A 27,421-nucleotide genomic window follows, 5' to 3' on the forward strand; every position below is an offset into this window, starting at 1 on the left:
GCACATAACAACAACAACAACAACAATAAGCAATTGGGGGGGAACAAAACATAAAATAAAGGCATCCAGGGAGCTCTGGTGGCCTAGTGGCAAAACACTGCACTGCAATCCCAGAAGTGCATAGTTCAAATCTACCAGATGGTTTACTGGAGAGGAAGGGGCAGCCTCCTCCTGTGCCAGTCAAATCCTATTCGATAGTACACAACAAGAGAGAAAAAATAAAGGCGTTCCAATATTTCCCCATTTCTATGCCGCAAACCAACTGCAGATTACAGAGGGAGAACTGAAAACAATGGCCAAAAATCATGATGAATTAAGGTTCACAGGTGACTAGGATCCACATCCTACGAAAGCAGAAAAATTAAAGGGAGAATAAAAGTCCACAAACACCACAAAAGAAATACACTTAGAGCTCTGATGACGTAGTGGCAACATGCTGCACTACAATCCTGAAGGCACATGGTTAGAGTAAACCAGCTGCTCCACATAGGCAATCTCCTCCTGTGTGATTAAGTGCCTCTGAATACCTGCGGAGGTCATCTATGGGTTGATAAACAACAAGAGGGAAGACTCAGAATAAAGGTCTGGCAAGTAAAAGGGGGAAAAAAAGAACATACTTCATAAATCTTTACATGTATCTGCTGAAGCCCCAAAAGACTAAGAAAGAAATCCTAGGGATTTGGTCTAAAACTGTCAGGAATTATAACTCAGATAAAGCCAGAAAACATAAATAGCTGGTAATTTCCAGTTCCCAGCAGTCAAAGAGAAGTCAGTCATTGCTGTCCAACAGGAAAAAACTCTGAAACCTCCAGGAAAAAAGCTGAACCTACAGCAGATTTTCAGGGGCTATAAATCATAAGACTTCCCAGAGACCATGGTAAATACACAAGTCTTTCAATACAGCCCCTGGAAGAGTCAGTCTTATGAAAGGGCTAAGGTAGGCTCACTCACCCTAAGAAAAAAGAAGTCTAAAACTAATTTTTAAAGGGAAACATATCACCTGCAAGTATTTACCTGCCTGTCAGAACAAAGTTCAGTACTCTTCAGAGAAGACAAAAATATTCAGTATGCAATAAGGCAAAATCAGCAGTAAAATTGACTAGGTATGCAAAGGAAATGAAATTACAAATAAACTGCAGAAAATAACCCAGAAACGAGATATTATGGAATAACCAAAAAAAACTTTATAAGGTTATTTTATATAAATCTAAGAATGAAACATGAACATAATGAGGATAAAAGTAAAAGTTATAAGAGAAAGAAAAACCCTCTACAGGTAAAAAATACAGTACCTGAGATTTTTTTTTTTTTTAATTATGAGATTAACATTACTTTAACTACTTCAGACCAAATGAGCAATGAACCTGAAGACAAAGCACTAAAAACAAAAGAAATATACCTGGGCAAAAGAAAAAAAAATCCTTTTAAATATTCAGTAATATATGGAAAACAAGAAGAAATCTAACTATTGTGTACCGATAGGGAAAGAGCTCCTTAGTACTGCCAATTATGGCTTTCCCTCCTAATAATCCTCCAGCAACCTTAGGCAAAGGCTCCTAGTTCTGGTTCCATGGGGGAACAGGCCCCTAGTTCAGTTCTGTCTCATGTCAACTCTCTGGTTCTCTGCTGTAGCTGTTGCTCCTATAATCCTGGTTTGAAAAACTTCAGCCGCAAAGGGCATAATCTCTGCTGCTGCTTTGCTTGTGGTGAGATTCAAAAATTTGGCTGTTGAAGCCCCTCAATTTAATGATTGGACTAGCCAATTCCCTTCCAGATAGACTAACATGCCTTATTCACACATTCCTGCCTATCCATAAGGCAAAGTCAAAGTCAATGGCCAGAAAAGTCATTTTGAACAATAAATCTTTAATACTACACACAGAAATGCAAATCAAAACAATGAGATATCATCTCACTGCAGCAGCAGCAGCAGTTACAACAAAGCAAACAATAAACGTTGGAAAAGATGAAAAGGATTGGAACTCCTACGTACTGCTGGTGGGACTGTAAAATTATACAAACACTATGGAAGACAGTTTCCTTTCTCCTCAAAAATTTGAACATAGAAATCCCTTATGAGGGGGAAACAGACGACACACACCAATCCTTGGAGAAGGACATCATGCTTTAAAGGATGGAAGAACAGTGCAAGAGAGAAAGACCTTGGATGAAATGGACTGACACAGTAACTGCAGTACTGAGGTATATGTGTTGGAGACAATGAAATTGGCCAAGAGAAAGCAGGGTTCAGAGCAACAGCACACAGGGTCTCTGTGAGTCAGAGCCAACTGGACGGCATATAACACCACCACCATGGAGGAAGACTACAGATTGACACAGTGACTATAACAATGAGCTTGAGCATTTCAGAGATGTGACGATGATGTAGGATAGGACAAGGTTCAGATTTACTCTGAAGAGTCAGAAATTACTCAAAGCTGACACTCCAACAAGTTTCCAGGGGGAAAGAAGAATCACAGAGAAGACAGCTTCCCATTCTTCCCCTGGGAGCAGCTGGTGAATTCCAACCACATGACTTTGGGATCGTAGTGCAATTTCTTACCACTAAACTATCAGAGTGTCAATTTGTTACCTATAAATATATGTGCCCCAATAACAGGGCTTCAAAATATATGAAGCAAAAGTCACCAGCACTGGAGATTACTGGTATTTGTTGTCAGGTTCATTGATGAGCCCAGTATTACAGCCACTGTGCCAATCCATCTAGATGAGGGTCTTCCCCTCTTTCACTGACCCTTCATGTTTCCAAACAAGATCTTCTTTTCTGAGGACTGTCTCTCCATAACAACAGGCCCAAAGTATGTGAGATGAACCTTTACCATCCTCACTTCTAAGGAGCACCCTGCTTGTGCTTTCTCCAAAACATATTCCCTTGGCAGTCCATGGGATATTCATGATTCTCCCACATGATAATTCAAAGGCAGTCAGTTATTCCTTTACTTTCTCTGAAAACCTGCTGAAGGGTCAGCTATGGGTCAGTTCGAACTCAATGGCCCACAACAAAATCAACAGTGAACTAACAGATTATTGAGCTCTAGTGGCCTAATTGTTATGTGCTGTCAAGTCACCTGTAACTCAACAGCTCCGAACTGTCCTAACGTAAGACAGTATCACTGCCTCCAACACACCTAACCCCATTATCCTAGTTACTGTGTCAACCTATCTCATGTAGGGTCTTCCTCTCATGTACTGTCCCTTCACCCTTCCAAAAATGACACCCTTCTCCAAGGACTGGTCTCTACATGCCCAAAATACTAAGACAGAGCATCAAAATCTTTGCCTCTGAAGAACAATTTGATTTCACCCTCTCCAGTACAAACCTGTTTATTCTCTTGGCAGTACATGGAATGTTCAATACTCTTCTCCAGCACCACAATTCAAAGGCATCAATCCTTCTTCTGTCATCCTTAGTCACTGTACAGCTCTCTGACACACACCCAGTACTTGCGAAGACCAGGCCTAGAACAGACACACCTCAGTCTCTAGACTGGCACTGCTGCTCTTCATTACTCTAGAGAGGTCCCTGACGGCATACTTTTCCAAAGCAATTCATCTTTTAATTTCCTGACTGCTGGTGACAAGAGTAATGATTGTGGAACCAAGCAAGCTGAAATTGTTAATCTTTTTTCCATCTACTATGGTGCTGCCAATTGGCCTAGTAGTGAGAATCTTTTGTCTTCTTGATGGTGAGCTTTAACCTATTAAGACTGTAGACCTTGACCTTCTACAGCAAACGTCTCAGGTCCTCCTCATTTTCAGCAAGCACAGTTGTGTCATCTGCATAACGCAGACTGTTGACAAGTCTTCCTCCAATTCTAATGCCAAATTTCTCCCCATAATGCCCAGCCTCCCAAATAATCTGTTCTGCATACAGATTGAAAGATATTGAGATACCTCTGATGCACTCCTTTCCTGATTTTGAACTACACAGTGTTTTCTTGTTCTGTTCTGATGAACTCTTTCCAGATCCAAATACAAGTTTCACATACTGTTTTTTGTTATGTGCCATCCAGTCACCTGTGACTCAGAGCAACCCTATACATATTAGCTCTGAAACCTGCCCTGTCCTAAGCCAATCTCATGATCTCTGACAGACCTAATTCTAATTCTCCAGTCACTGAGTCAATCCATCTCATCCTGGTTCTTTTCCTGCACTCTCCCCTCCACTCTTACAAGCATGATGTCCCTTTCCAAGGACTGGTCCCTCCTGGCCATATGCCCAAAGTATATGTAGGACACAGCCTCAAAATCCTTGCCTGCAGGAAGCAGCAGCCTGGATTCATCCTCTCCAAACCAAATCTGTTTGTTCTCTTGGCAGTCCACAGTATGTTCAACACTCTTCTCCAGCACCACAACTCAAAGGCATTGTTCTTTCTTTAATCTTCCTTAGCTACTGTCCAGCTCTTGGATGCAGAACAAGTAATTGCTAAGACCATAGCCTGGATCAGGTGCACAGCCGTCTTCAGACTGACACTGTTGCTCTTCAGTACTCTAGAGAGGTCTCTGACAGCAGACTTTCCCAATGCAATTGGTCTTTTAATTTCCAGTAGGTATCAAATTATGCTGCTACCCAAAAAGCCCTGCATCTCAGATCGTTCAGATCCACCCTGAGAGAGAGAGAGGGAGAGAGAAATGGGCAGTCTCCCAGTCTCAATGATCTGATACTGTGACTATGAGTCATAGCCTTCCTCTAATCCTGATGCCACACTCATCATAAAATTCAGCTTCTCTAATGATATGCTCAGCATACAGAGATGGAATAGGTAAGGAGAAAGGATAGAGCCCTGATGCACATCTTACTAATGATTTCACCTTGTTTTGATCGACAATCTTGGATATCTCTGAAGTCCTGAAAAGCAATGATATCAGTTTAAAGTCTAAGGTGCACCTAATTCGTTCAGGCCATAGTCTTTTCAATCACCTGCTACACATCAGAGAGCTGAACAATGAATAAAGATGACAAAAGAAAAATTAATGTGTTTGTGGTGCTGGAAAAGAGTACTGAATACCCCATGAAATTCCAAAAGAACAAACAGTATGTCTTGGAAAAAGTACAGCTAGAACTCTCCATGAAGGCAAAGATGGCAAAGCATCATCTTTCATATTTTGGCCATGTAGCTAGGCGAATCTATGACTTGGAAAGAGACACCAAGCTTGGAAAGATGGAAGGTCAGCAAAGGAGACAAAGAACCTCAACAAGATGGATACAGTGTCTGCAGTAATGGGCTCAGTTGTCTCAAGGATGATAAAGACAATGCAGGACAGGACAGAGTCCAGATGTGTCATTCGGAGCTGCACTTAATTCGAAGGCACTTAACAACATGGGTCAGAATCTCCATGCCAGCAGTGAATTATAATATATTGCTAGTAGAAATATAAAATGTTACATTTTAGAAAATAGTGTTGCCTTTTAAAAAATAAGTCACAATTGTCATTACAACCTAGCAATCCTACTACTAGGGATTTACCTAAGAGATGAGAATATATATGTCCAGATACAAAAACCTAAATGTAATACTTACAGAAGCTTTAATCACAATTAGCAGGAACTGCAAATACATGCCTTTTATTTATTTATTTGCTTGCTTGCTTGCTTGCTTGATTGATTGATTTTTCATTTCCATGAACATCTACAAAGATTTTGGAATTCCATTCATTCACTGTTGCACCCTTCTCCCCGCCCGCCCCCCCTCCCCCACCCCCGTTTGCTCCTCTCCTTCAAAAGCAAAAGAAAAACTCCCTCATTGGTACGCAATCCCCCCACACATCCCCCAACCCCAAATATAATCCACTCTGCAACCCTCATCCCGTACTCTTACAATAAACATAATTGATGAAAGAAACAAATAACACAGTATCCATAAAATTTTTTATATACTTGGCAAGTAAAAGGAAAAAACTAGTCAACTGAAAGAAGTCAGGCACAAAAGATGATATACTAATTCTATTAATGCTATGGTTAACTGCCATCAACTCAGTGACCCTATGAACAAAAGGCCTGAAGCCTTTTTTTAAAACTATCGTCATTTCTCCAAGTTCATAGCATTTCCAGAGACATGTTGTGTAGGAAGTGGATGCCACTTCTGCTTCCAAACCTGACTTAAACTGGGAGATCCACCTACAACCAGGATAAAATAGATGAATGGGACCTTCTAAGAATCAAATCCCTATGCATATCCAAAAGCTTCTCCAACAGGGTAAAAAGGAAGCCACAGAATGGGAAAAATATTTGGCAATGACATGTCTGGTACAGGACTTATAGCTAGAATTTATAAAATACTCATGCACCACAACATGATAAAGGTAAACAACCGAACTGCAAAACAGGCACAGGATGTGAACAGACACTTCACCAAAGAAGATATGCAGATGGCAAACATACACATGAAAAAGTGTTCAAAATCCCTAGCTCTAAGAAAGATGCAAATCAAAACAACCATGAGATATCATCTCACCCCAGTAAGAATAGCAAACTTCAACAAAGCAGCAAACAACAAATGCTGGCAAAGTTATGGAGAAACTGGAATCCTTATTCACTGTTGGTAGTAATGTAAAATGGTGCAACCACTATGGTAGGCAGTATGGTACTTCCTCAAAAAGTTGGAAATAGAAATACTATTTTTACCTAGCAATTCCACTATTGGAAACAGCCTAAAGAAACCAGAACTGCCACCCAAGTCGATATATGCAAACCCATGTTTATTGCTGCTTTGTTCACAATAGCTAAGAGTTAGAAACAACCCAAGTGTCCATCAACAAACAAATGGATAGAGAAGCTGTGGTATAGTCACACAATGGAATACTATGCTGCACTAAAAAACAAGGAACTCATGAAATATTATACAAAATGGGTAATCCTGGAGGACATTATGCTCAGTGAAATATCTCAGTCACAAAGGGACAAATACTGCATAGTGCTACCATTGTAAAACAGGGATGACATCAGGGTTGGGGAGAACCTGAGAAAAGAGGGGATAAATAACATATACTGCATCGAAACAGATGAGGAAGAGAACTGTTTAAAAGACATATATGATTAGGTATTATTTTCATGACAAGATTCCAGAAAAACAAATACATAGTAAAGTAAAGTGGACTGTGGACTTGGGGGAGGGGAGGCCCTGCAGGAGATTGAAAGAATTTCAATAACAATGAATTTTTTCTTTTCAAACAGAAAAGTGAAGAGGGGAGGGGGACAAGGAGGAAAATGTACAACAATGAATGAATGAGAATAAAAACTAAATGGGAAGAATATGCTATAAAAAAATAATTAAGTATTTTCTTAAAAAATAAAAACAAAAAACTGGGAGCTCCACCAAACACTGTCCACCATGGATACTGTTAAGGCATTTGACACTCCAAATGGCACAAGGTTCAGCATCAAAGCAACCTCAGGTTATCTCAGTACAGCAAATCTTACTTCTTATTAATATTTCATATAAATGGTAAAAGCTCAAATAATAGAAAGCAGATCACAGAACATTAGGGTCAGGAGTGAGGGCAGAGCCTGGAATGCAAAGAGTTAGCACAAGTGACCTTTCTGGGCTGATGAGAATGCTATTCATCTTGATTTGGGTGGTACTGACACAGGTACATTCATTGTTAAAACTTACCAAACTATTCAGTTAAACTCAGTGGTTTTGTTGTTGTGTATGACTGAGTCAGAACCGACACACAGCTTACCCTCTGGTAGGTTTTCAGAGGCAGTTAATCGCATGGGAGGAGATTGCCCATCCTTCTCCCTCAGTAGTTTTGCTATATGTAAAATATGCAAATGATATGTTACTATGTATTTGTTCCCATTCCAAAGAAAGGTGACCCAACAGAGTGCAGAAATTGTCGAACAGTATCATTAACATCACATGCAAGCAAGATTCTGCTGAAAATTATCCAAAAAAACCTAGAATAGCATATCAAGAGAGAACTGCCAGATGTGTATGCTGGGTTTAGGAAAGGTCATGGTACTAGGGATATTACAGCTAATGTCAGATGGATCTTGGCTGAAAGCAGAGAGTATCAGAGGAATGTCTATCTATCTGTGTTTCATTGACTATGCAAAGGCTGACTCTGAGAAGAATGGGAATCCCAGAACACTTGTTCATGCTTAAGTGAAATCTATACTTGGACCAGGAGGCAGCTGTCAGAACAGAGCAAGGAACACTGTATCATTTAAAATCAGGGAGAGTGTACACCAGGGATGTGTCCTATTCTCCATACATTTTTCAATCTATATGTGGAACAGATCATCCAAGACGTTGAGGGGGAATATGGCATCAAGATTGGAGGAAGACTCATCAACAATCTACGTTATGGAGATGACATGACTTTGCTTGCTAAACCTGAGGAAAACTTTAAGTGCTTGCTGCAGAAGGTCAAGGACTACAGCCTTCAATATAGATTGAAGCTCAAAATCAAGAAAACAAAGATTCTCACCACTGGATCAAATGGCATCATCATGATAGATGGAGAAGAGATTGAGACTGTTAACAGTTTTAGTTTGAGTGGCTACACAAACAAGACTCTTCGTACCAGTAGCCAGAAAATCAAAAGATGAATTGCAATGGGAAAGTCTGCTATCAGGGTCATATCTAGAGTACTGAAGAGCAACAACGTTAGTCTGGAGACTAAGGTGTATCTGATGCAGGCCATGGTCTTCGCAATTACATAGTGTGCATCAGAGAGTTGGACAGTGAATAGGGAAGACAGAAGGAGAATTGATGCCTTTGAGCTATGGTGCTGGAGAAAAGTATTGAATATACCATGGACTGGTAAGAGAACAAATAGGTTCGTCCTAAAGGGGGTTAAATATACCAGGCTGCTCCTTGGAGGCAAGGATTCTGAACCTTAATCTTTGGGCATGTTGCAAGGAAGTACCAGTCCTTGGAGAGGGACGTCATGCTTGGGAGGGTGAAGGGTCAGTGCAAGAGAGGAAGACCCTCAATGAGATGGACTGACTCAGTGACTGTGTTAATGTGCGGTAGGTGTGTCAGAGACAATAAGGTTGGCTCAAGACAGAGAAGGGTTCAGAATTGTTGTATATAAGGTTCCTAGGAATCACAGGTGACTTGACAGCACATAACAACACAACAACATTATATGTTAATGATGTTAATTTTAAAATTACTGTCTCTAAATAATTGCAAGGATAAATAACAGTGATTTAAAAAAAAAGATATCTGAGCCAAAATGTCTGAATTTCAACACTGTTATTAACTATGTGAACTGAGACAATTACATCCTTTAAAATGGTGCCTTAAAACCGTTAAAAATACAAGTGTTTCTATTTGAGCACATAGTAATCAGTAATCCAAAATAATTATTAGTACAACATATTCAAATTTCACTTTACACTTACCCTGGCATATATTAAGTTTTAAATATTAAAGAAGTCCCTAAAATAGTCACCTGTAATCATACTACCTCAATTTTACCAGATCATCTTTACTTGAGCCAAAAAAATACTCATCCTTGAACTAATACTGATGGCAGGGGATTCCAATGCACAGGATTACTTGAACCTGTATCATCTCGTTCCAACTCTGAATTTAGGAAATGACATATCCTCAAATCACCTACACTAGGAAGGACAGAGAGCCAAAGATTATACAAAAAATGTTTTAAAACTGAAAGAACATAAATCACCCTTCATTCCATATAGAATGAGAGGGAAAACTCAGTTCTAGAACCTCAATTTTGAGAAATAAAAATAATTTATAAAGGAGGACACAGAAAGTAAATATTCTACTCTATGAAAATATCTCTTCAGAAAGGAGAAGTCAATACAACAGAAGCCACTGAGGAGCAATGACTAGGCAGTAGGCTCCTAAAAGAGCAGTTCAAACCCATCAGCAGGTCTGCAGGGGAAAAGATCTGCTCCTGTAAGGATTACAGCTTAGGAAATCAGCTAGGGAAGTTCAATTATGTCCTACAACATACAAACAGAAGCTGTTACATAATTACATAAAGACAGAGGTCAAAGAACAAGGAAAGTGGCAGGTAAAAAATATATAATGGTCAAAAGCTTAAGATAATTTTATGTTTCATAATTCAAAGGTTAACAGGAAAGACTGGCTGATTTTACAGTAAAAAATAAAGTCTTCCACTCAAGCTGTAGAAGGTTTCTGAAGAACGGAATTACAAACTAAAATAATGATTCAACACAGATTAAACCAATCTATGTGAGGAGAAATCACCATACAGGCCTGACTTCCTATTTCCTTTCAAAATGGGAGGTCCAGCCTTTTGGAGATGTAACTTTCTAATAAATTTTACTATTTTACCCTAAAAAACCAAAAAAACAACAACACTATAGTGGTGGTGGGTGTCCCTCAAGTCACAAAAGAAAGTAACCAATAAAATGTAAGGTTGTAGCTACTTTAAACGATTCTTTGATGGAGTATGATTTTTTTTAGTAGATTGAATCATGTCCCCACAGTGTTTTCTTATATATTTTAATGAGACCAAGCAGTACTGAGTATGTTTTAAGATAATCATTTTTGAGATTTAAAGGGAGCAGATTTGGCACAAAAGCAAGTAAGTATATAGATTAGAGGAGATAGACGCCATGCCACATGAAGTTAACCAATGAAGGAAGAGAAAAGCACAAAGACAGAAAGTATTCTTATTCCCTCCACCCAGTGCCATGAACTCAGACTTCTCGTTACCAAATCAGCATGAAAACAAATGTGTTCTTTAGAGCTACCTCCTTGTGGTATATGTTACAATACAAAGAATCTAAGACAGTAATCATCTAAGAAATTTTGCTTACTGCCAGAAAGAAAAAAAAATATTTTAAAAGGAAAGAATTTCATTTGTTTTGTAGATTTCAGGAAATTCACTACATTTATAATAAATCCTAAAGTTTATTTCAGTGGCTGGTGGTTTACTGCACTTGACTGGAAGCACTAAAAGGAAAGATTTGCCCTGGAGATAAGCCTGTTAAAGCGGAATTTGGTAGTGGGTACTGGGGCTTAGTCCAGGAGAAATATTAAGTCCCACCCAGTATTCTGAAGAGAAATTCGCATTTGAAAAGAAGGCAAGCAGGAAGAGAAAGGAGGAAAGAGAAAAGGGGAGTGGTGGGAAGACTGATTTTTTAAAATGGGAACTACTGTCTGATTCTGAAGCAGGTTTAAGTTGGTGCCTATCAAACCCCCTTCCAAGACTTATCGTTAAAGGGTACTGGTGAGTATGATTCACTCATAGTTCTCACCTGGATCCACCAGGGTGGAAGTGGGAGGTAGGAAGCAAAGAGGCAGGCTGAGTTTGGCCTTGTTCTTTCAGCACTGCTCACCTAGCATTAACAGATATATGGATAAAAGGGGGGGGGAGGAGAAGAGGTGCTAGCTTGAGGAGAAAGGAGTCATGAGGCTTGTCAATGTGATCTCCTGGGGCTAAAACTGAGAGAAGGGACCAGACTATCTGGATCACAAGGAGAAGCATGGACTCCTAAGTTTGCAGCTGATGCCAACGTACGCCTAGCCACAGATGTCTGGGGATGCATTCACAAGAACCCAACCACATCAAGAGAAAATGATCCATGCTGTGGCTAGTGTTGACTGTTGCAACCTGATATCTTACTGGATTTAACTCTTGGATTCAGATACTCAAAAGTTTCCAAACTGATCAGAAGATTCTTCAGCAAAAGTTAACATGCTTGTTCCCTCTGAACACACATTTGATTGTTGTTGCTGTCAGGTGCCATCCAATCCAGAACAACCAAAAGCAATCCTATGAACAACAGATCTAAACCCTTTCCTATCCTGTGCCATCATCACACTTTCTGGCACACTCAAGCCCGCTTCAGCAAGTCATTCTGTCAGTTCATCTGATCTCCCTCTGTTGCCTGTCCTCACCTAAGCATGATGTCCTCCTCCAAGGAATAGACTCTAAAAGTTACATGCCCAAAGTATCTGAGACAAAGCTTTATCACTTTTGCCTCCAAAGAGTACTTTGACTACAATTTCTCCAAGACATTTGTTTGTTCTTTTGGCAGTCTGCGGGACATTCAGTACTCTTCTCCAACACCACAGCTCAAAGGCATCAGTTCTTCTGTCATTCTTATTTACTGTCCAGCTCTCATGTGCATAGCAAGTGACTGAAAAGACCATGGCCCGAATCAGATGCACCTTAGTCCTAAAAACTGACCACATTATTCCTCAATATTGGAGAGGTCCCTTCTGCAGACTTTCCCAGTGCAGTAAGTCTCCTGATTGCTGGTACCACAAGAATTGCTGTGGATCCAAGTCAGATGAAATCACTGACAATTCAATCTTTTCTCCAGCTAGCATGATGTTACCTATTGGTCCAGTAGTAAGAATATTTTTTTCTTGATGTTGAAATGCAATCTATATTGAAGGCTGAATTCTTTGATTTGTTGGAACAAATGCTTCAATTCCCCTTCACTTTCAGTAAGCAAGGTTGCGTCATCTGCATAGAACAGGCAGCTGATGAGTCTTCCTCCAATGCTGATGCCACATTCTTCTTCATTAAGTCCAGCTTCTCCAATAATTTTCTCAACATACAGATTGAATAGGTATGGGGACAGGATACAAGCCTGATTTTTTTTCCTAATTTTAAACCATATAACGTTCCTTGATCTGAAGTACAACAGCCTCCAGGTCTAGGTAAAGATTTTGCATGAGCACAAATAAGTGCTCTAGGATTCCCATTCTTCTTAATGTTAGCCATAATTTGTTATGATGTACATATGAAATTCCTTTGCAAAGTCAATAAAGCATAAATAGACTTTTTCTGGTAATCTTTATTTTCAGCCAGGATCCATCTGACATCAGCCATAATATCCCTGGTGCCGCTGTCTCTTCTAAATCCTGCTTGAACTTCAAGTTGTTCCTATCTATTCACTGTTCAAGCCATTTTTTTAACAATCTTAAGCAGTATTTTGCTTGTATGTGATATTAATAATACTGTTCAACAGTTTCCACATTGTTGTATCACCTTTCTTAGGAGTGGGAACAAATATGGATCTCTTTCAGGCAATCTTCCAAATTTCCTGGCATAGACTGGTGAGCATGCAAGGCTGCTTGTTAGATGAAACATGTCAATTGGTATCCCATCAATTCTTGAAGCCTTATTTTTTGCCAATGCCTTCAGCACAGCTTCAACATTTTCCTTCATTATGTCTAGATCTTTTTATATGGTACTTCCCAAAATTTTTCAGTGTTAGTCAATTTTTTTTGTCAGACCTTGATAAAGACATGCTGAGAAAAGTAGAGGGTCAGAGAAAGAAAGGAAGACCTGCAAGAAGACTGATACAGTAACTATAACGGGCTTGAGTTATGTTGGAAATGATGAGAAGAGCACAGGACACACAGATCTGTCACAGAGTCTCTATGAGTCATAATCTAAAGTATCTAACACTATCCAGCAAAGGAAGACCGTCAACGAGATGGACTGTCACAGTGAACACAGCAATGGGCTCAAACATATCAGAGATCATGAGGATAGTGCAGGATAGGGCAAGGCTCAGATCTATTGTCCAAAGAGTCTCCAGCAATCTTAGCAGACTGGACAGCACCTCACAACAATATTAAACAAATTATAAGATGTGAACCTTCCCACAAGGGGCACATTATCTACTTGAAAACATATTTTGTCTACAACTTGAAGATTTTGTGGTAGACAAAATAAAAAGAACAAAAGATGTCACCTAGCAAGGTCTAAGTTTCAGTTAAATTAATGTAAGAAAAATTTCAAGATTCAAAGTTAAAATATCCTACAATGATTAAAAAAAATGATCCAATTTCAAGATAACTATTAATTACCCTCTCCTGTCACTCCTGTTATATAGGTTAACTAGATATAAAATTACTTACAACTTGGTGTTTTAACACTTTATATAAAAGCAGTATTAAAGTATAAAGCCCTCAAATTTTAATCAATCCTCTAATTAAATATAAATTTTCAACTAGTGTTATTAATCAAGAGATGTTAATGTATATTCTAAACTCAGTATTTTTCTCAAAGCAATTGTCCTCAAGGAGAGGAGGAGAGCCTGCTCAGGGGCAAAAACATGTTATCTGTGATGATGTTAAGAAACCTGTGGTTCTCTCCAGTCTACATCATTTAAGGAGCCTTGTGACACAGCAATTAAGTACTGAGCTTCTAACTGAAAGATCAGTGTCCCATCCTACCTGCCACTTTAAAGGAGAACATTATGCTGAGTGAAATATCCCAGTCACAAAAGGACAAATATTACATGATGCCACTGTTGTAGAATGGGACTGTCCTTGGGGTTAGGGAGACACTGAGTAAGATGGGTTCAATAATGTATACTGCACTGAAACAGAGGAGGGAGAAAACCGTCTAAAAGAGAGATATAACTAGGTATTTCTGTCATCACAGGAGACTAGAGCGAGGGCTGCATGGTGGAGGGGACCTGGGGGAGGGTTTGTAAAACAATGAAAGAATCTTTTCTTTTACTTTTCCATAATTTTTGGACTCATGTACTTATAACTTGTTAGTCAAATTTGTGTCTTCTAGGTTGCAACACCCCCATGATACATCTTGAAGGATATGTACATGTACAGCCAAGCACAATCAATAAGAGTGCATCACCCTGAAACCCACAGCGTCCCTTTTCAGCAGGAAGTAGCTAAGAGAATACGCCGTCCCCTTTTCCTTATGACTCAGGGTGAAGTCTCTCTCAGGGAGGAGTGATAGGGAATGGCAAAGGATACACTGACAAAGAAGATTAATCAGAACTGGCTTTGACAAGCACTGTGGCATTTGGACAAGAACAAACTGGGAGGAGGGTAGAGAGAATAGTGCAACAATGAATGAGTGGAAGCCCAAAATCTCTGTAAATGTTTATGAAAATTAATAAAATATAATTATAGAAAAAAAAAATAAAGGAGAAGGATGTGCCAGTCTAATTCCATAAAGACTACATTCTTGAAAACCTTATGGGGGTTTAAAGGACTGTTCTGATGCTCATCAAGTTTTAGTAGAGATTCTTGACTAAGACAGATTAGAAAGAAAGATTACTTCTGAGAGAGAGGTCTACTTCTGAAAATGTGCTGGTGAAAACCCAGATCATAATTATTCACAACCAGCCACAGGAAAAAATCAGTATTTAACTATGTTGTACACAGAGTCACCATGAGTTGAGAGTCTGCATCAGACAGAGTAGCTAATTCCATGTCAGCTTATGAGAACAACCTAAAACAAGAGTACTTTTCTGTGCTTGAATAGGAATCTATTACTACTATGTACTGCTACTGTATAGTGTTATGTTTTCAGAGACAGTAAATCACACAGGAAGAGATAACTCATCTTCTTCCACAGAGCAAAAGGAGGATTTGCAGCGCCTTACCATTACATTACCACAGTTCTCTATAAATACAATGTTGTTGTTGTTGTGTACTGTAAAGTCGGTACCAACCCATAGCTGACCCACCAAAAGGTTTTCAGAGGCAGTTAATTGAAAGGGAGGAGACTGTTCATCTTTCTCCGGTGGAGCAGCTGGTAGATTTTAACTACGTACTTCTGGGTTGCCAGTACAACTCTTTACCAAGCCATAAGAGCTCCCTATAATTATATTAGCATTCTATTAAGACATAAAGTCCTATACAGCTTCAGAGAATTGTTCTAAGATGAGATAAAAGTAACAAACATCTTTATAATATAGATAAGGAATTGTTGTTGTTATGTTCCATCGATTAGCCTGTGACTAATAGTGACCCTACGTACAACAGCCCTAAACCCTGCTCTATCTTGTGCCAATCTCACTGTCTCTGATACACCTACCCCAGTACCCCAGTCACTGAATCAATCCATCTAATTAAGGGTGTTCCTCTCCTGTGCTGTCCCTCCACTCTCCCAAGCATGGCATTCCTCAACCAAGCACTGGTCGCTTCTTGCAACATGTCCAAAGTATGTCAGATGAAGGTTCAGAATCTTTGCCTCCAAAGAGCAGCCTTGTTTCACCCTCTCCAGAATGAACCTGTTCGTTCTCTTAGCAGTTCATGGTATATTCAATACTGTTCTCAAACGCCACAGCTTAAAGGTATCAATTCTCCTTCTATCATCCCTTGTCAAAGGAACACCAACAGCTAGAATCAAAGAAGAGGAAATAGAAAGTTTCAACCAACTTGCAGTCAGAGATTGGTCAAACATGCAATTAGGATGCATTAATAATAATGGGTGACTGGGATGCAAAAGTTGAGACTACAGAAGAATGACCATTAGCTGGAAAACATGAACTTGATGACAGAAATGAAGCTGGAGATAGAATGATAGAATTTTCCACAATCAACCATTTATTCATTGCAAATGTGTTTTATAAGAAACATAAAGACAGGCTATACACATGGATTTCACCTGATGGTATAGGAATCAGGTTGATTACATCTGTGGAAAGAACCACTGGAAAAGCTCAATACCAGCTGTGAAAACTAGGCCAGGTGCTGACTGTGGAACAGACCACCAACTACTCATATACAAGTTCAAGCTGAAACTAAGGGAAATAAAATCAAATCCACAAGAACCAAATATGACCTTTAGTCTACCCTACCTGAATTTCAAAACCATCTCAGGAACACGTCTGAAGCCTTGAACACTAATGAGCAAAGACCAGATGAGCTGTGGCAGGATATCAAGAATATCATCCAAGAAGAATGCAAAAGGTCATTACAAAGACAGAGGAGGAAGAGACCAAAATGGATGTTAGAAGAGACTCAGAATATCGCACTAGAGCGCTGAGGAACTAAAACAAAGGGAAGAAATCAAGATATTAAGGAGCTGAACAGAAGATTTCAAAGGGCAGTGCAGGAAGACAAAGTATTATAATGAAAGGTGCAAACAACTGGAGTCAGAAAATCAAAGGGGCTGAACTTGCTCAGCATTACTTAAGAATGAAGAACAAATTCAAGCCTAGAGTTGCAATACTTAAGGATGCTTTGGGCAGAATATAAAACTATCCAGGAAGCATTAAAAGAAGATGTAAAGAGTATATAGAGAGTCACTGTACCGAAAAGAATTGGCAGACGTAGAAGAATTTCATGGAACAACGTATGAGGAAGAGCCTGTGATGATAAAGATGTTCAAGCTACTCTGAAAGAATTGGCAAAAAAAACAAGGCCCCAGGAATTGACATGATACCAACTGATATATTTCAACAAAGAGATGCTGTCCTGGTTGTGCTCACAAAGCTGTGCCAAGAAATCTGGAGGACAACTGACTGGAAGAGATCTCTATTTGTTCCCATTTCAAAGAAAAATAACAGTATGAAACTTATCAAACAATATCATTAATATCAAATGTAAACAAGATTCTGAAAAGTATCCAAAAATGACTGAACAGCAAACACATCAACAGGAACTGCTAGAAGAAGTGCAGGCTGGGTTTAGAAGAGGCCATGGTACTAGGGATAGTGTAGCTAATATTAGATGGATCTTGGATGTACAAGAGACATGTCTGTGTTTCAGGGACTATGCAACGGCATTTGACTGTGTGTATCACAACAAACTGTGGCTAACTCTGACAAGATAAGGTATTATTACCATCCATATTTGCACCTTCCCTTTTTATTCTCCAATTTCAGCTCTCTGCACACATTCCATTATAATACTTTGCTTTGTCCTCCCGAGCTGCCCTTTGAAATCTTCTATTCACTCTTTCACATATGTTTTCATTTTGTTTTGGCTTCTCAGCACTCCAGTGTAATCTTTAGAGTTTCTTCTGACATCCATTTCAATTTTTTCTCTATTCTATTTTTTTAATGATCTTTTGCTTTCTTCATGGATGATATCCTTGATATCATAGCAACGGATCTGGTTTTCAATCGTTGAGTGCCTCAAATCTCATGATGATCTTGAAATTCAGACAAAACTGATTCAATATCATATCTTGGTTCCTACAGACTTAGTTTTCTTCAGCCTCAATTTGAACTTGCATATGACTAATTGATGATCTGACCCACAGTCTGCCCCAGCCTAGTTCTGACTGCTGATACTGAGCTTCTGCAAAAATTTCTTCCACAAATGTAGTCAATCTGAGTCCTACGCATCCCATCAGGTGAGATTCATGTGTAAAGTCGTCGTTTCTGTCTTTTAAAAAAAGGTATTTGCAATGAATACATCATTGAAAATATAAAATTCAATCATTCTATATCCATCCTCATTTCTATCACCAAGCCCGTACCGTACTTTCCAACTTCTATTCCTTCTTCACTGTTTCCCACTTTTTCATTGCATGTTCGGTCAATTTAGGCCTGAAAGATTTAGTAAACATTTGAGTAATAGTCTTATTAAGGGGTTGTCCTTGTATGAGTATGGATATTACCCTATCACTCACCATATTGTATTTCAGGATAGAACTTTAAATTGACTTTTTTACTATGAATGCAACAGCATTCTTCTGTTTTTCATTACCTGCATAATATACCATATGATTATCTGATTGGATCCACAATTAACATCCTTGGTACTAGCAGCTGGGAAATAAGCACTGCTCTAGGAAAATCTGCAGTTAGAGACCTTTCCAAATTATTGAGGAATAATGTCAGTTTGAGGACTAAGGTGTGTCTGACTCAGGCCATGGTTTTTCTGATTACCTGCTACACATCTGAGAGCTGGACAATGAATAAGGAAAAAGGATTGACGCCTTTGAGCTATGGTGTTGGAAAAGAGCACCAAACATCCCGTGGATGGCCAAGAGAAAAGATATGTCTTGGAGAGGGTGCAGCCAGAGTGCTCTTTGGAGGCAAGTATGACTAGGCTTCGCCTCACATATTTTGGGCATGTTCCTAAGAGGGGCTATTCCTTGGAGAAGGACATGATGCTGGGAAAAGTAGAGTGTCGGTGAAGGAGAAGACCTTCAACTAAGTGGACTGACACAGAGACTGCAGAAATGGGTTCTTGTGTGTCAGGAAGTGTGAGAATGGCGCAAAATAGAAAAGGTTTCAGATCTTTTGTTCATAGGGTCATGAGTCATACTGTACTCAATAGCACCTATGAACAACAACATATTTGCACCTAATGAAGATATAATAGCATACAGTAGGTGGGAGTGATTTATAGTTTTATCATCTCTAAGGAATAATGGAGAAGACCACTCAGAGCCAATTAAAAAAAGACAAAGAATCAAGTCTTACCTAATTCATATCTGGCTACCACAAGAGCTTTGGCAAACTCAAACTTAGATGGAGAAGCAAAAAACAGAACTCCATTATTTAATTATTTTGAATATCCAATGTTACTTTTGGAGTTTAGGGCTCTTGTACATAGGATCGCTATGAATCGCAAGAGACTCGATGGCACATAACAACAACAACGTTACTTTAAAAAGACAAAATGAACTAATGAGATCCTTAGACAGAAAGTACAGAATATTTTAAAAGTTTAACTGAAAACTCTGTAGACACTTGTAGAGTATAAAAGAAAATAATAAACTAAATACTATGATTAGGACTCCAGAGCCTACACTGCTATTTTTAAAAGTTAGGTGAGAGGCTAATAAAAATTCTAATAATCTTGTTCCTAAAAAGAAACAAAACAAATTCAGGTGGCAGCTGCATGCACTTCTCGAAAGGAGCTTTGGTGGCAAGAGGTAAGAAAATGCACTGCCAATCCAAAGGCATCTGGTTCAAATCCACCAGTTGTTCTCAGTGGGAGAAAGACAGGTAATCTCCTCTTGAGTGATTTACTGTCTCTGAAAAAAACCTGCTGGAGGGTTAGCTGTGAGTCAGTTCTCACTAGAAGGTACTTAACAAATCTTCTCTAAATTCAAACTAAATCCATTGCTGTCAAGTCAACTGTGACTCACAGCAGTCCCATAGGCAAGTGATCTGCCCCACAGAATTCCCAAGGCTATAAATCTTTTCCCAAAGAGCAGTTGGTAGGCTAGTAAATTTCAACTATTAACCTTTTCGTTAGCAGCCAAGCACATACAGTGGACCCTGTAGGACAAAGCAGACCTTCTTCATAGAGTCTTAATCTTTAGGCAAATTGCCACATAATATTCCTGAAGAGCTGGTGGGTTCAAATTATCAGCCTTTTAGTCAGGAGTTAATCAATGAAGCCTGGCAGACAGTGAGTACTGAGTAAGCATTTGTTGAACGAATAGGTAAAGCCCTTATTTCTCACATCTTTAGTGTGCATGCTGACAGTATAGTTCATAGCAAGTTGCAATACTAAGCCCGAGGTGGCACCACTGTGGCAGTTGGAATCCACCTGCGGCTCCATGGAAGGAAGATGGGCAATCTCCTCTCATCTGATTTACAGCCTCTGAAAACCCGATGCAGGATCAGCATGCGCGTGATATGCATACCAAAGGAGTCCTAGTGACTGACTTAGTGTATAATGAGCTGGGGTGCTAACTAGAAGGTCAGTAGTTCAAGTCTACTCTAGGAGAAAGACAAGCAGGCTCTCAAATATTTAGTCTCAAAAATTCGAAGCAACACCATGTGTTGGGTTCAACTTGATGGCAATGGTGTCACTTTTTTATTTATATGGGTGCTGACAGGTTTGTTTTCTTTTAAGTCTGCTTAAAACAAATAAAATTTTAAAAAGACTAAATTTGGCAAACCTCCATTTAGTTTTTACTTTATCAAGTTTCATTCTCTACTGGGTATGAATGGAAGTACATTTAATATCCAACCATAAAATACTTATAAATGGCACTCATAATTACAGGTATGTATCATTTCATTGAGGATACTGTGCTTTTTTAAAAAGTGAGGGTTTATGGCAGCCCTTCATGGAGCATGTCTCCTGGCACCATTTTCAACAGCATGTGTTTGTTTCATGTTCCCATGTCACATTTTGTTCATTCTTGCAATACTACAAATGTTTTCACAATACTCTCACTTAATCAAAAGACTAAGAACAACTCCGTGCTGTTGAGTGCTGTGGTCTACACTCCAGTGGGTTTCCAAGGCTGCAAGTTACATAGGATGAGGCTGGCCATCTTTTCCCCACAGCCACTGGTGGACTGGAACCACCAGAGAAGTGCATCTGTGGATTTGCAGAGCAACTCCCTACATACTACATCACCAGAATTCCCTTAACAGACTACAGTAGAGCATAAACATAACTCAATTTTCGGTGATACTTGCTTTTACCGCGATGATCTGTAACTGAATTCATAATAGCTCTGAGGTATCCCTGGAACTGAGAGTGTCAATGAAAAATTAATTCATTGCAAATTCAGAATAATTTAAAACAAAAACAGAAATATGAATAGAGGCAACAGTATGTTTCTGCAGGAGCTGTAAATAAGTAACTTCTGTGAACGTAAGTTGGTTTTAATTTATAGCCCTACCAAAATAATGGCATCAACCCAAATCAATCTCTGATGTTACTAGTATTTTCTTGTTCTCTGCTGTCAAGTGAGAATCAACTCATCACTGTTACACTGGCAAGTCTTCAGAAACTGTAAACCACATGGGAGGAGTCTGCACATCATTCTCCCCTCCAAGAAACTGGTGGATTTCAATCACCTGCTTTTGTATTGGCAGTGCAACTTCCTATCCACCAGCCTACTAACAGTACTACTAGTATCTTAATTCTATCAATTGCCTCCAGAAGAAAAGCTCAAAAGCTACCAGTTCTCACTGCACTAGAGTTCCTTTGCCATAATCCAATCAATTAATATCCAAAGCACAAGGAAAATTCTGTAACACTCTCAAAGTAATCAACTTCACCTTTCTTTTAATATGACTAACCCTCCTATGCAAATATTATGAATGTAAAATATTGTGTATTACTCAAGACAGTAACTGTGATGGCAAAACTTCTAACAACTGGAGTTTCTCAAATAAGAAGTTCCAATACACACAAATGTGCCACCTAAGTTAAACAGAGTTGTAAGGCATTAATGATGTAATAATAAATGTAGGTCCCTCTTTCAAGATACTGAATTAAATAGTAGACACTGTTTATGAATAGACTTTGACCTGAGAGGACTGGAACTCCCAAAACACCTGATGTGTTTTGTGCTAATGTGAAACCTATACTTGGGACTAGGAAGCAGTCATCAGAACAGAGCAATGAAACACTGCATGGTTCAAAATCAAGAAAAGAGTGTATTAAGAGATATATCCTGTCTCCATACCTTTTCAATCTGTACGTAGAACAGATCATTCGGGAGGCTGCATCAGGACTGGAAGAAGACTAATCAACAACAATCAATAATCAAAGATGATACAACTTTGCTGGCTGAAACTGAGAACATGAGGTGCTCACTGCAGAAAGTCAAGGACTGTAGTACAAAGTATGAATTGTAACTCAACATCAAGATGACAAAGATTCTCACCAGGGGTCAACTGGCAACACCATGACAGATGGAGAAGAAACTGAGCTTGTTAACAATTTCAATTTGCTTGGTTCCACAATCAACACTCCTGAAACCAGCAGTCAAAAAACTCAAAAGATGAACTGGATTAGGAGAATACGCTGCCAGAGACCACTCCAGAATGCTGAGGAACAATGGTGTCAATCTAGAGACTAAGGTGTGCCTGCTCCAGGCTATGGTCTTTGCAATTACTTGCTATATGCATCACAGAGCTGGACAATGATCAAAGATGACAGAAGAATGGATGCCTTTGAGTTGTGGTGCTAGAGAAGAGTGTTGAACATACCATGAGCTCCCAAGAGAACAAACAGGTCTGTCTGGAAAGGGTAAAATCGTCCTGCTCCTTGAAAGCACAGATTCTGAGGCTCTATCTCACATACTTCGTGCATGCTGCCAAGAGAGTCCAGTCCTTGGAGAAGGACATCATGCTTGGAAGAGGAGTGGCACGGCATAGGAGAGGAAGACCCTCGATGAGATGGACTAACACAGTAACTGGGGTAATGAAGATTGATGTGTCAGACAGAGGCAGTGAGACTAGCTCAGGATAGGGAAGGGTTCAGAGCTACTGTGCATAGGGTCGCTATGAGTCATATAATAGCAGTAAATAGAAAAGTGGCCTACACTTTGAAAGCAAGAAAAGATACATTCTCACACTCATACACAGGCAGTTTATACTTAAAATAACCTGAGCCATGTTTAGAGCACCACCCACCATACTTCTAATTAGCAAATTCTCAACACTTACATCTCTCCGTATCCCAGGGAGCTTCATCACTTCTTTCACAAATTTTATTCATCTCAACAAGTAACTAGATTGACGTTAGGTGCCAGAAAATGCAAGACCCAACCTTTTTTGCTCAACTTTTCCCTTTATCCCCAACTATCTGACTCATTCATCTCCCCACCCCTAGTTAATATTCCTTAAACGCCTTTCACTGCTTCCCCATCACTGCTTACCGCCTTCATTATCTACTCTGGGATTCCAACAACTCCCAGGTGCCTCATTACAACTCCTCCAGTTCAAACCTTGCAAACCTGGAAACCCACCTAAGACTTCAACAGTGTCCAAGCTCTCCAAAGGACCACCCTCATACCAGAACCTACCATTCAAACCAGTGGAAACTCCTAAATTAGCGGGTGGAGGGGGGCGGAGGGTATGACTCAAACCTACCAGACGAAGTCGTTGCTTTTGTCCTCATAGGAGTTGATGAGCCCGTTGCAGAGCGGGGTGGGCAGAGGTCGTTTCCTGTTGCCACTGCCTGGATTGGAACTGCTTCCACCTACGCCGATGCTGGGCCTGGCAGCGCAGCTGAGCCGGGACATGCCCCCGGACACCGCCCCGCCGCTGCTGCCCGACGCAGCGGCAGTCACCAACACAGGCCGCACCGGGGCCCCGGGGCCACCCGAGCCCGAGGCCTGGGCCGCCCCGCCGGACACCAGTGCAGCCGCCGAAGCCGCCGCCGAGGGGGGCGAAGGGGAAGAGGATAAGGACGAGGAGGCGGAAGTCACCGAGGAGGCCGCGGAGGAGCCGGGGCTCGTCCCAGCGGAGCCTGATCCGGCCTGGCGGCTACCGGACATCGTGACTCCCTCCCCTCCGGCCGGGCGCTCGGAGGAGAGGGACCGGGACCACGACCCGCCGCCGCCTCCTCCCCTCCCTCGGTCTCAGTGCATCCTGAGGACGCGCGCCGCGTCGTGAGGTGGAGCTGAGGAACAATAAAGTTGGATTTTTTTTTTTATTTTTTTTTTTAAGGCATCCACACAACAGGGTCCAGAGGGAGGGGGCGGAGGAAACTAATAAAGAAGAGTAAAAACGACTACCGCTCTCGTTCGCCGACGCCGCCGCGGTGCCTGCCGCAGCCAACCCCGGCGCGCCGTGGGCTGGCCTTGCGCGCGCGTAAGCGACGGAAGGGGCGGGGAGCGGCGGGGGCTACAACTTTCTACGCAGCCCGGCGCCGCTCAGACACGCACGGCGCGCCTCGGCGACGGTGGCTGTTTTAGCAACCGCAGGAACCCTGGTCGAAAATTGTTTTTACTGGTGACGTACCAAGGAGTAGGCAGTCTGAATGGAGTGAAAGGGCGGAGGAGAGTAGAATGAATGGTAGGATTGGTAGTTTAATGGACTGGCTGGGGGCCGGGGCTGGGGGTTGGGTAGTGGAGATAGAGCTCGCCCTCAAAGCTGCCGCCCGGCCCGGCGTGCCCTGGGCACACATTCCTCGCAGGGTGGACCCGAATCTCAGTTCCCAAGAAGAATGCGTGGCCGCCGCGAATTCCTTTTACACGCATGCGTGGGAGCGAGCCGCATTCCTGAGCGTGAAGAGGGAGCGGTCCTTGTCTGGGAGACGTCGCGATCTGACCCAGTAGTGAAGGCACATCGGGTGCTTTCTGATCAGGGATTGAAGACATGACAGTGACTGAGGGGCCCTAGAAACACGGAGCATTTGGAAAGAGCATTTGTTTAGGAGCCACGGTTTGCAAACTCTATTAGAGCCGTTCTACAGTGTTGGCAGAATTAAGATGAAGTGACAATTAGAAGCCATGCAGCAAGTGTTAACAGTTTTAACAGTTCAGCCATAACCTCCTTTGAAAGGTTGTTTACTAAATTGGACGTTACAGTAATAAAAATTAATGCTTAATCAAGAGACAAGTACATCACAATCTCAGTTTATTATGAGTAGATAAAGCTCTATAACTAAACAAGGAAACAGTACCACCAATTTCTTCAAGCTTCGTGGCATAGTGAAATTGCCAACAGAGTTTCATTTACCACTTTGAGAATTCTGAAGATTCTAGAGATGTAAATTAAAAACAAATTTTCAGTATCTTTTCTAATTAAATGATTTGCAGAAGAAAAGATCCTAGGTTTACTTTGTCCTGAATATTGAAGTATATTGTGAAAATACAGAACTTTCATTAAGAACCTCATGGAGGAGCAGAGGATCGCAGTTTCCATCTTTTTCATTCCTAGGTCGACTTCTCCTGATAATTTACATTTCCAAACTCACTGTTGACCGTCCATCAGGAATGATGATAGTTGTTAGGTGCCATCCAGTCTAATACAATGCATAGCAAGCCCTACTTGAACCCTTCTAATACAATGCATAGCAAGCCCTACTTGAACCCTGTCCTATTTTGTAATATCTTCATTGTCTCTGACACACTTGTCAAGTGCTGCATTCACCATGTAAATCCGTCTTGGTTAGTGTCTTCCTCTCCTTTACTGACACATCATCTTTCCAAGCACATTTCCAAAGAATAACCTTTCCTAGCAACATACTCAAAAGTATGAGAGACAAAGCTTCAGCATCCTTGCCTTCAATGAGCACTCTGGCTGCACTTTTTTCTAAGACACATCTGTTCTTTTTGCAGTCCGTGGAATATTCAGTACTCTTCTCCAATACTACAATTTAGAGGTGTCAGTTCTGTCATCCTTATTCCTTCTCCAGCTCTCAGACACATAGAAAGTGATTGAAATCACTTTTGGCTGAAATCAGGAGGACCTTAGTCTTCAAATAGTGCTACACATAGCTCTCCAGTATTAGGAAATAGTTCCCTATCAGTGCACTTTACCACAGCAATAAGTCTCCTGATTTGACTGCTGGTACCAAAGGTGCTGATTGTTGAGCTAAGGAAGAAGAAGAAATCATTGATAGGTTCAATCCTTTCTCTACCATCCATTCATGATAATGCCTATTTGCCCAGTGACGAGCAGAATTATGGAGGGTGTGAATTGCATGGGAGGAAATTGTTCATCTACTGAATGGGTGGTGGATTCTGAACAGCAGAGAGGTATAGCCTTTGGGAAAACAGTTTAGCTCCCAACAAACTACTCAACTAGAGCTCCCTTACTGTGGATTCTGAACCAGTTGGAAGCCCTGGGACAAGGAAGGGACTGTGTAAAACAAAACCCTCATGTCTGGTCACCCAGTTGTGCAATGAACTATCATAACGCTATCACTGTTCAACCCAGCCTGAGCTGGTCATTCCGGTATTCTCATCTTGGATTTAGCTTAAATTTCAGTTAATACAATGATGGATAGATTTATCAGATAATAGATTTATCAGATTTCCAAGAACATTGCATCATCCAGCCCTTAACACCTTTCAGCTGAAATGTGAAGCCTTCCTTTTCTTTGGCAGAGATAATTGAGCTATTATTTATGCTCCTGTGGTTATTTGTACTTAAATCATTGTATGGTTTATGTTTTCCACATACAGCATCATGCCACAGTCTTCTTTTTGACTAATAAATGAATAAAACTAATGACTTCATTTTCATTTTGTTGATGTTGTTAAGTACCTTCAAGTTTTCACCCCAGTGAAAAATGTCTAAATCTTGCCACGTCCTACACCATCTTCACGATCCTCAATATGCTGGAGCCCATTATTAGAGTTACTGTATCAGTCTATCTTGTTGAGAGTTGCCCTCATTCTGTGAACTGAGGAAATACAAAACTACATAAAAAGATAGGTAATGATGTTGAGGAAAGCATGATGTCTTTTCCCAAAGACTGGCCCCTCCTGACAGCATACTCAAAGTATTTAAGAGGAAGTTTCACTAGCCTTGCCACCATCCTGGTTGGTACTTCCTCAAAACCAGAGTTGTTTGTTCTCTTCACAATCTATAGGATCATCTTCTCCAACACCACAATTCAAAGGCATTGATTTTTTTTAATTATTTGCCTAATGTCTCTTAGTAAATTGTAAATTTCATGAAAACAAGAGAGATATTGGCCCTTAGTAGGCATTTAGTCTGGAGACTTAAGGAGTGTCTGATACAGGCCATGGTCTTTGCAATCACTTGCTATGTATCAGATAGTTGGATAATGACTAGGGAGGATAGAAGGAAAATTGATGCTTTGGAGCTATGGTGGAGAGAGTATTGAATATACCATGGACTGCTAAGAAATCGAACAGTTTCATCCTGGATAGGGTTAAATCAGGCTGCTCCTTGGAGGCAAGGATTCTGAAGCTTTGTCTGACATTTTGGTCATGTTGCAAGGAGGGACCAATCCTTGGAGAGGGATGTCATGCTTGGGAGGGTGGAGGGATAGCTCAGGAGAGGAAGACCCTCTAAGAGGTGGATTGATTC

At 40.5% G+C, this 27,421-nt stretch overlaps 1 protein-coding gene across 1 annotated transcript in view; it reads right to left on the reverse strand.

Annotated features, from left to right (window-relative positions):
• RFWD2 (ring finger and WD repeat domain 2, E3 ubiquitin protein ligase) overlaps positions 1-24,191 on the reverse strand; it is a 273,178-nt gene extending 248,987 nt beyond the window's left edge. Inside the window, exon 1 of the mRNA XM_006887764.1 lies at positions 23,504-24,191. Coding sequence (XP_006887826.1) covers positions 23,504-23,910 — 407 coding nt within the window. The 5' untranslated portion in view covers positions 23,911-24,191. The remainder of the gene's footprint in view (positions 1-23,503) is intronic.
• Between the last annotated feature and the right edge of the window lie 3,230 nt (positions 24,192-27,421).

This window comes from Elephantulus edwardii, unplaced genomic scaffold (assembly GCF_000299155.1).
Source record: "Elephantulus edwardii isolate Elephantulus edwardi_28Jun2011 unplaced genomic scaffold, EleEdw1.0 scaffold00061, whole genome shotgun sequence".
NCBI classification, from domain to species: domain Eukaryota; kingdom Metazoa; phylum Chordata; class Mammalia; order Macroscelidea; family Macroscelididae; genus Elephantulus; species Elephantulus edwardii.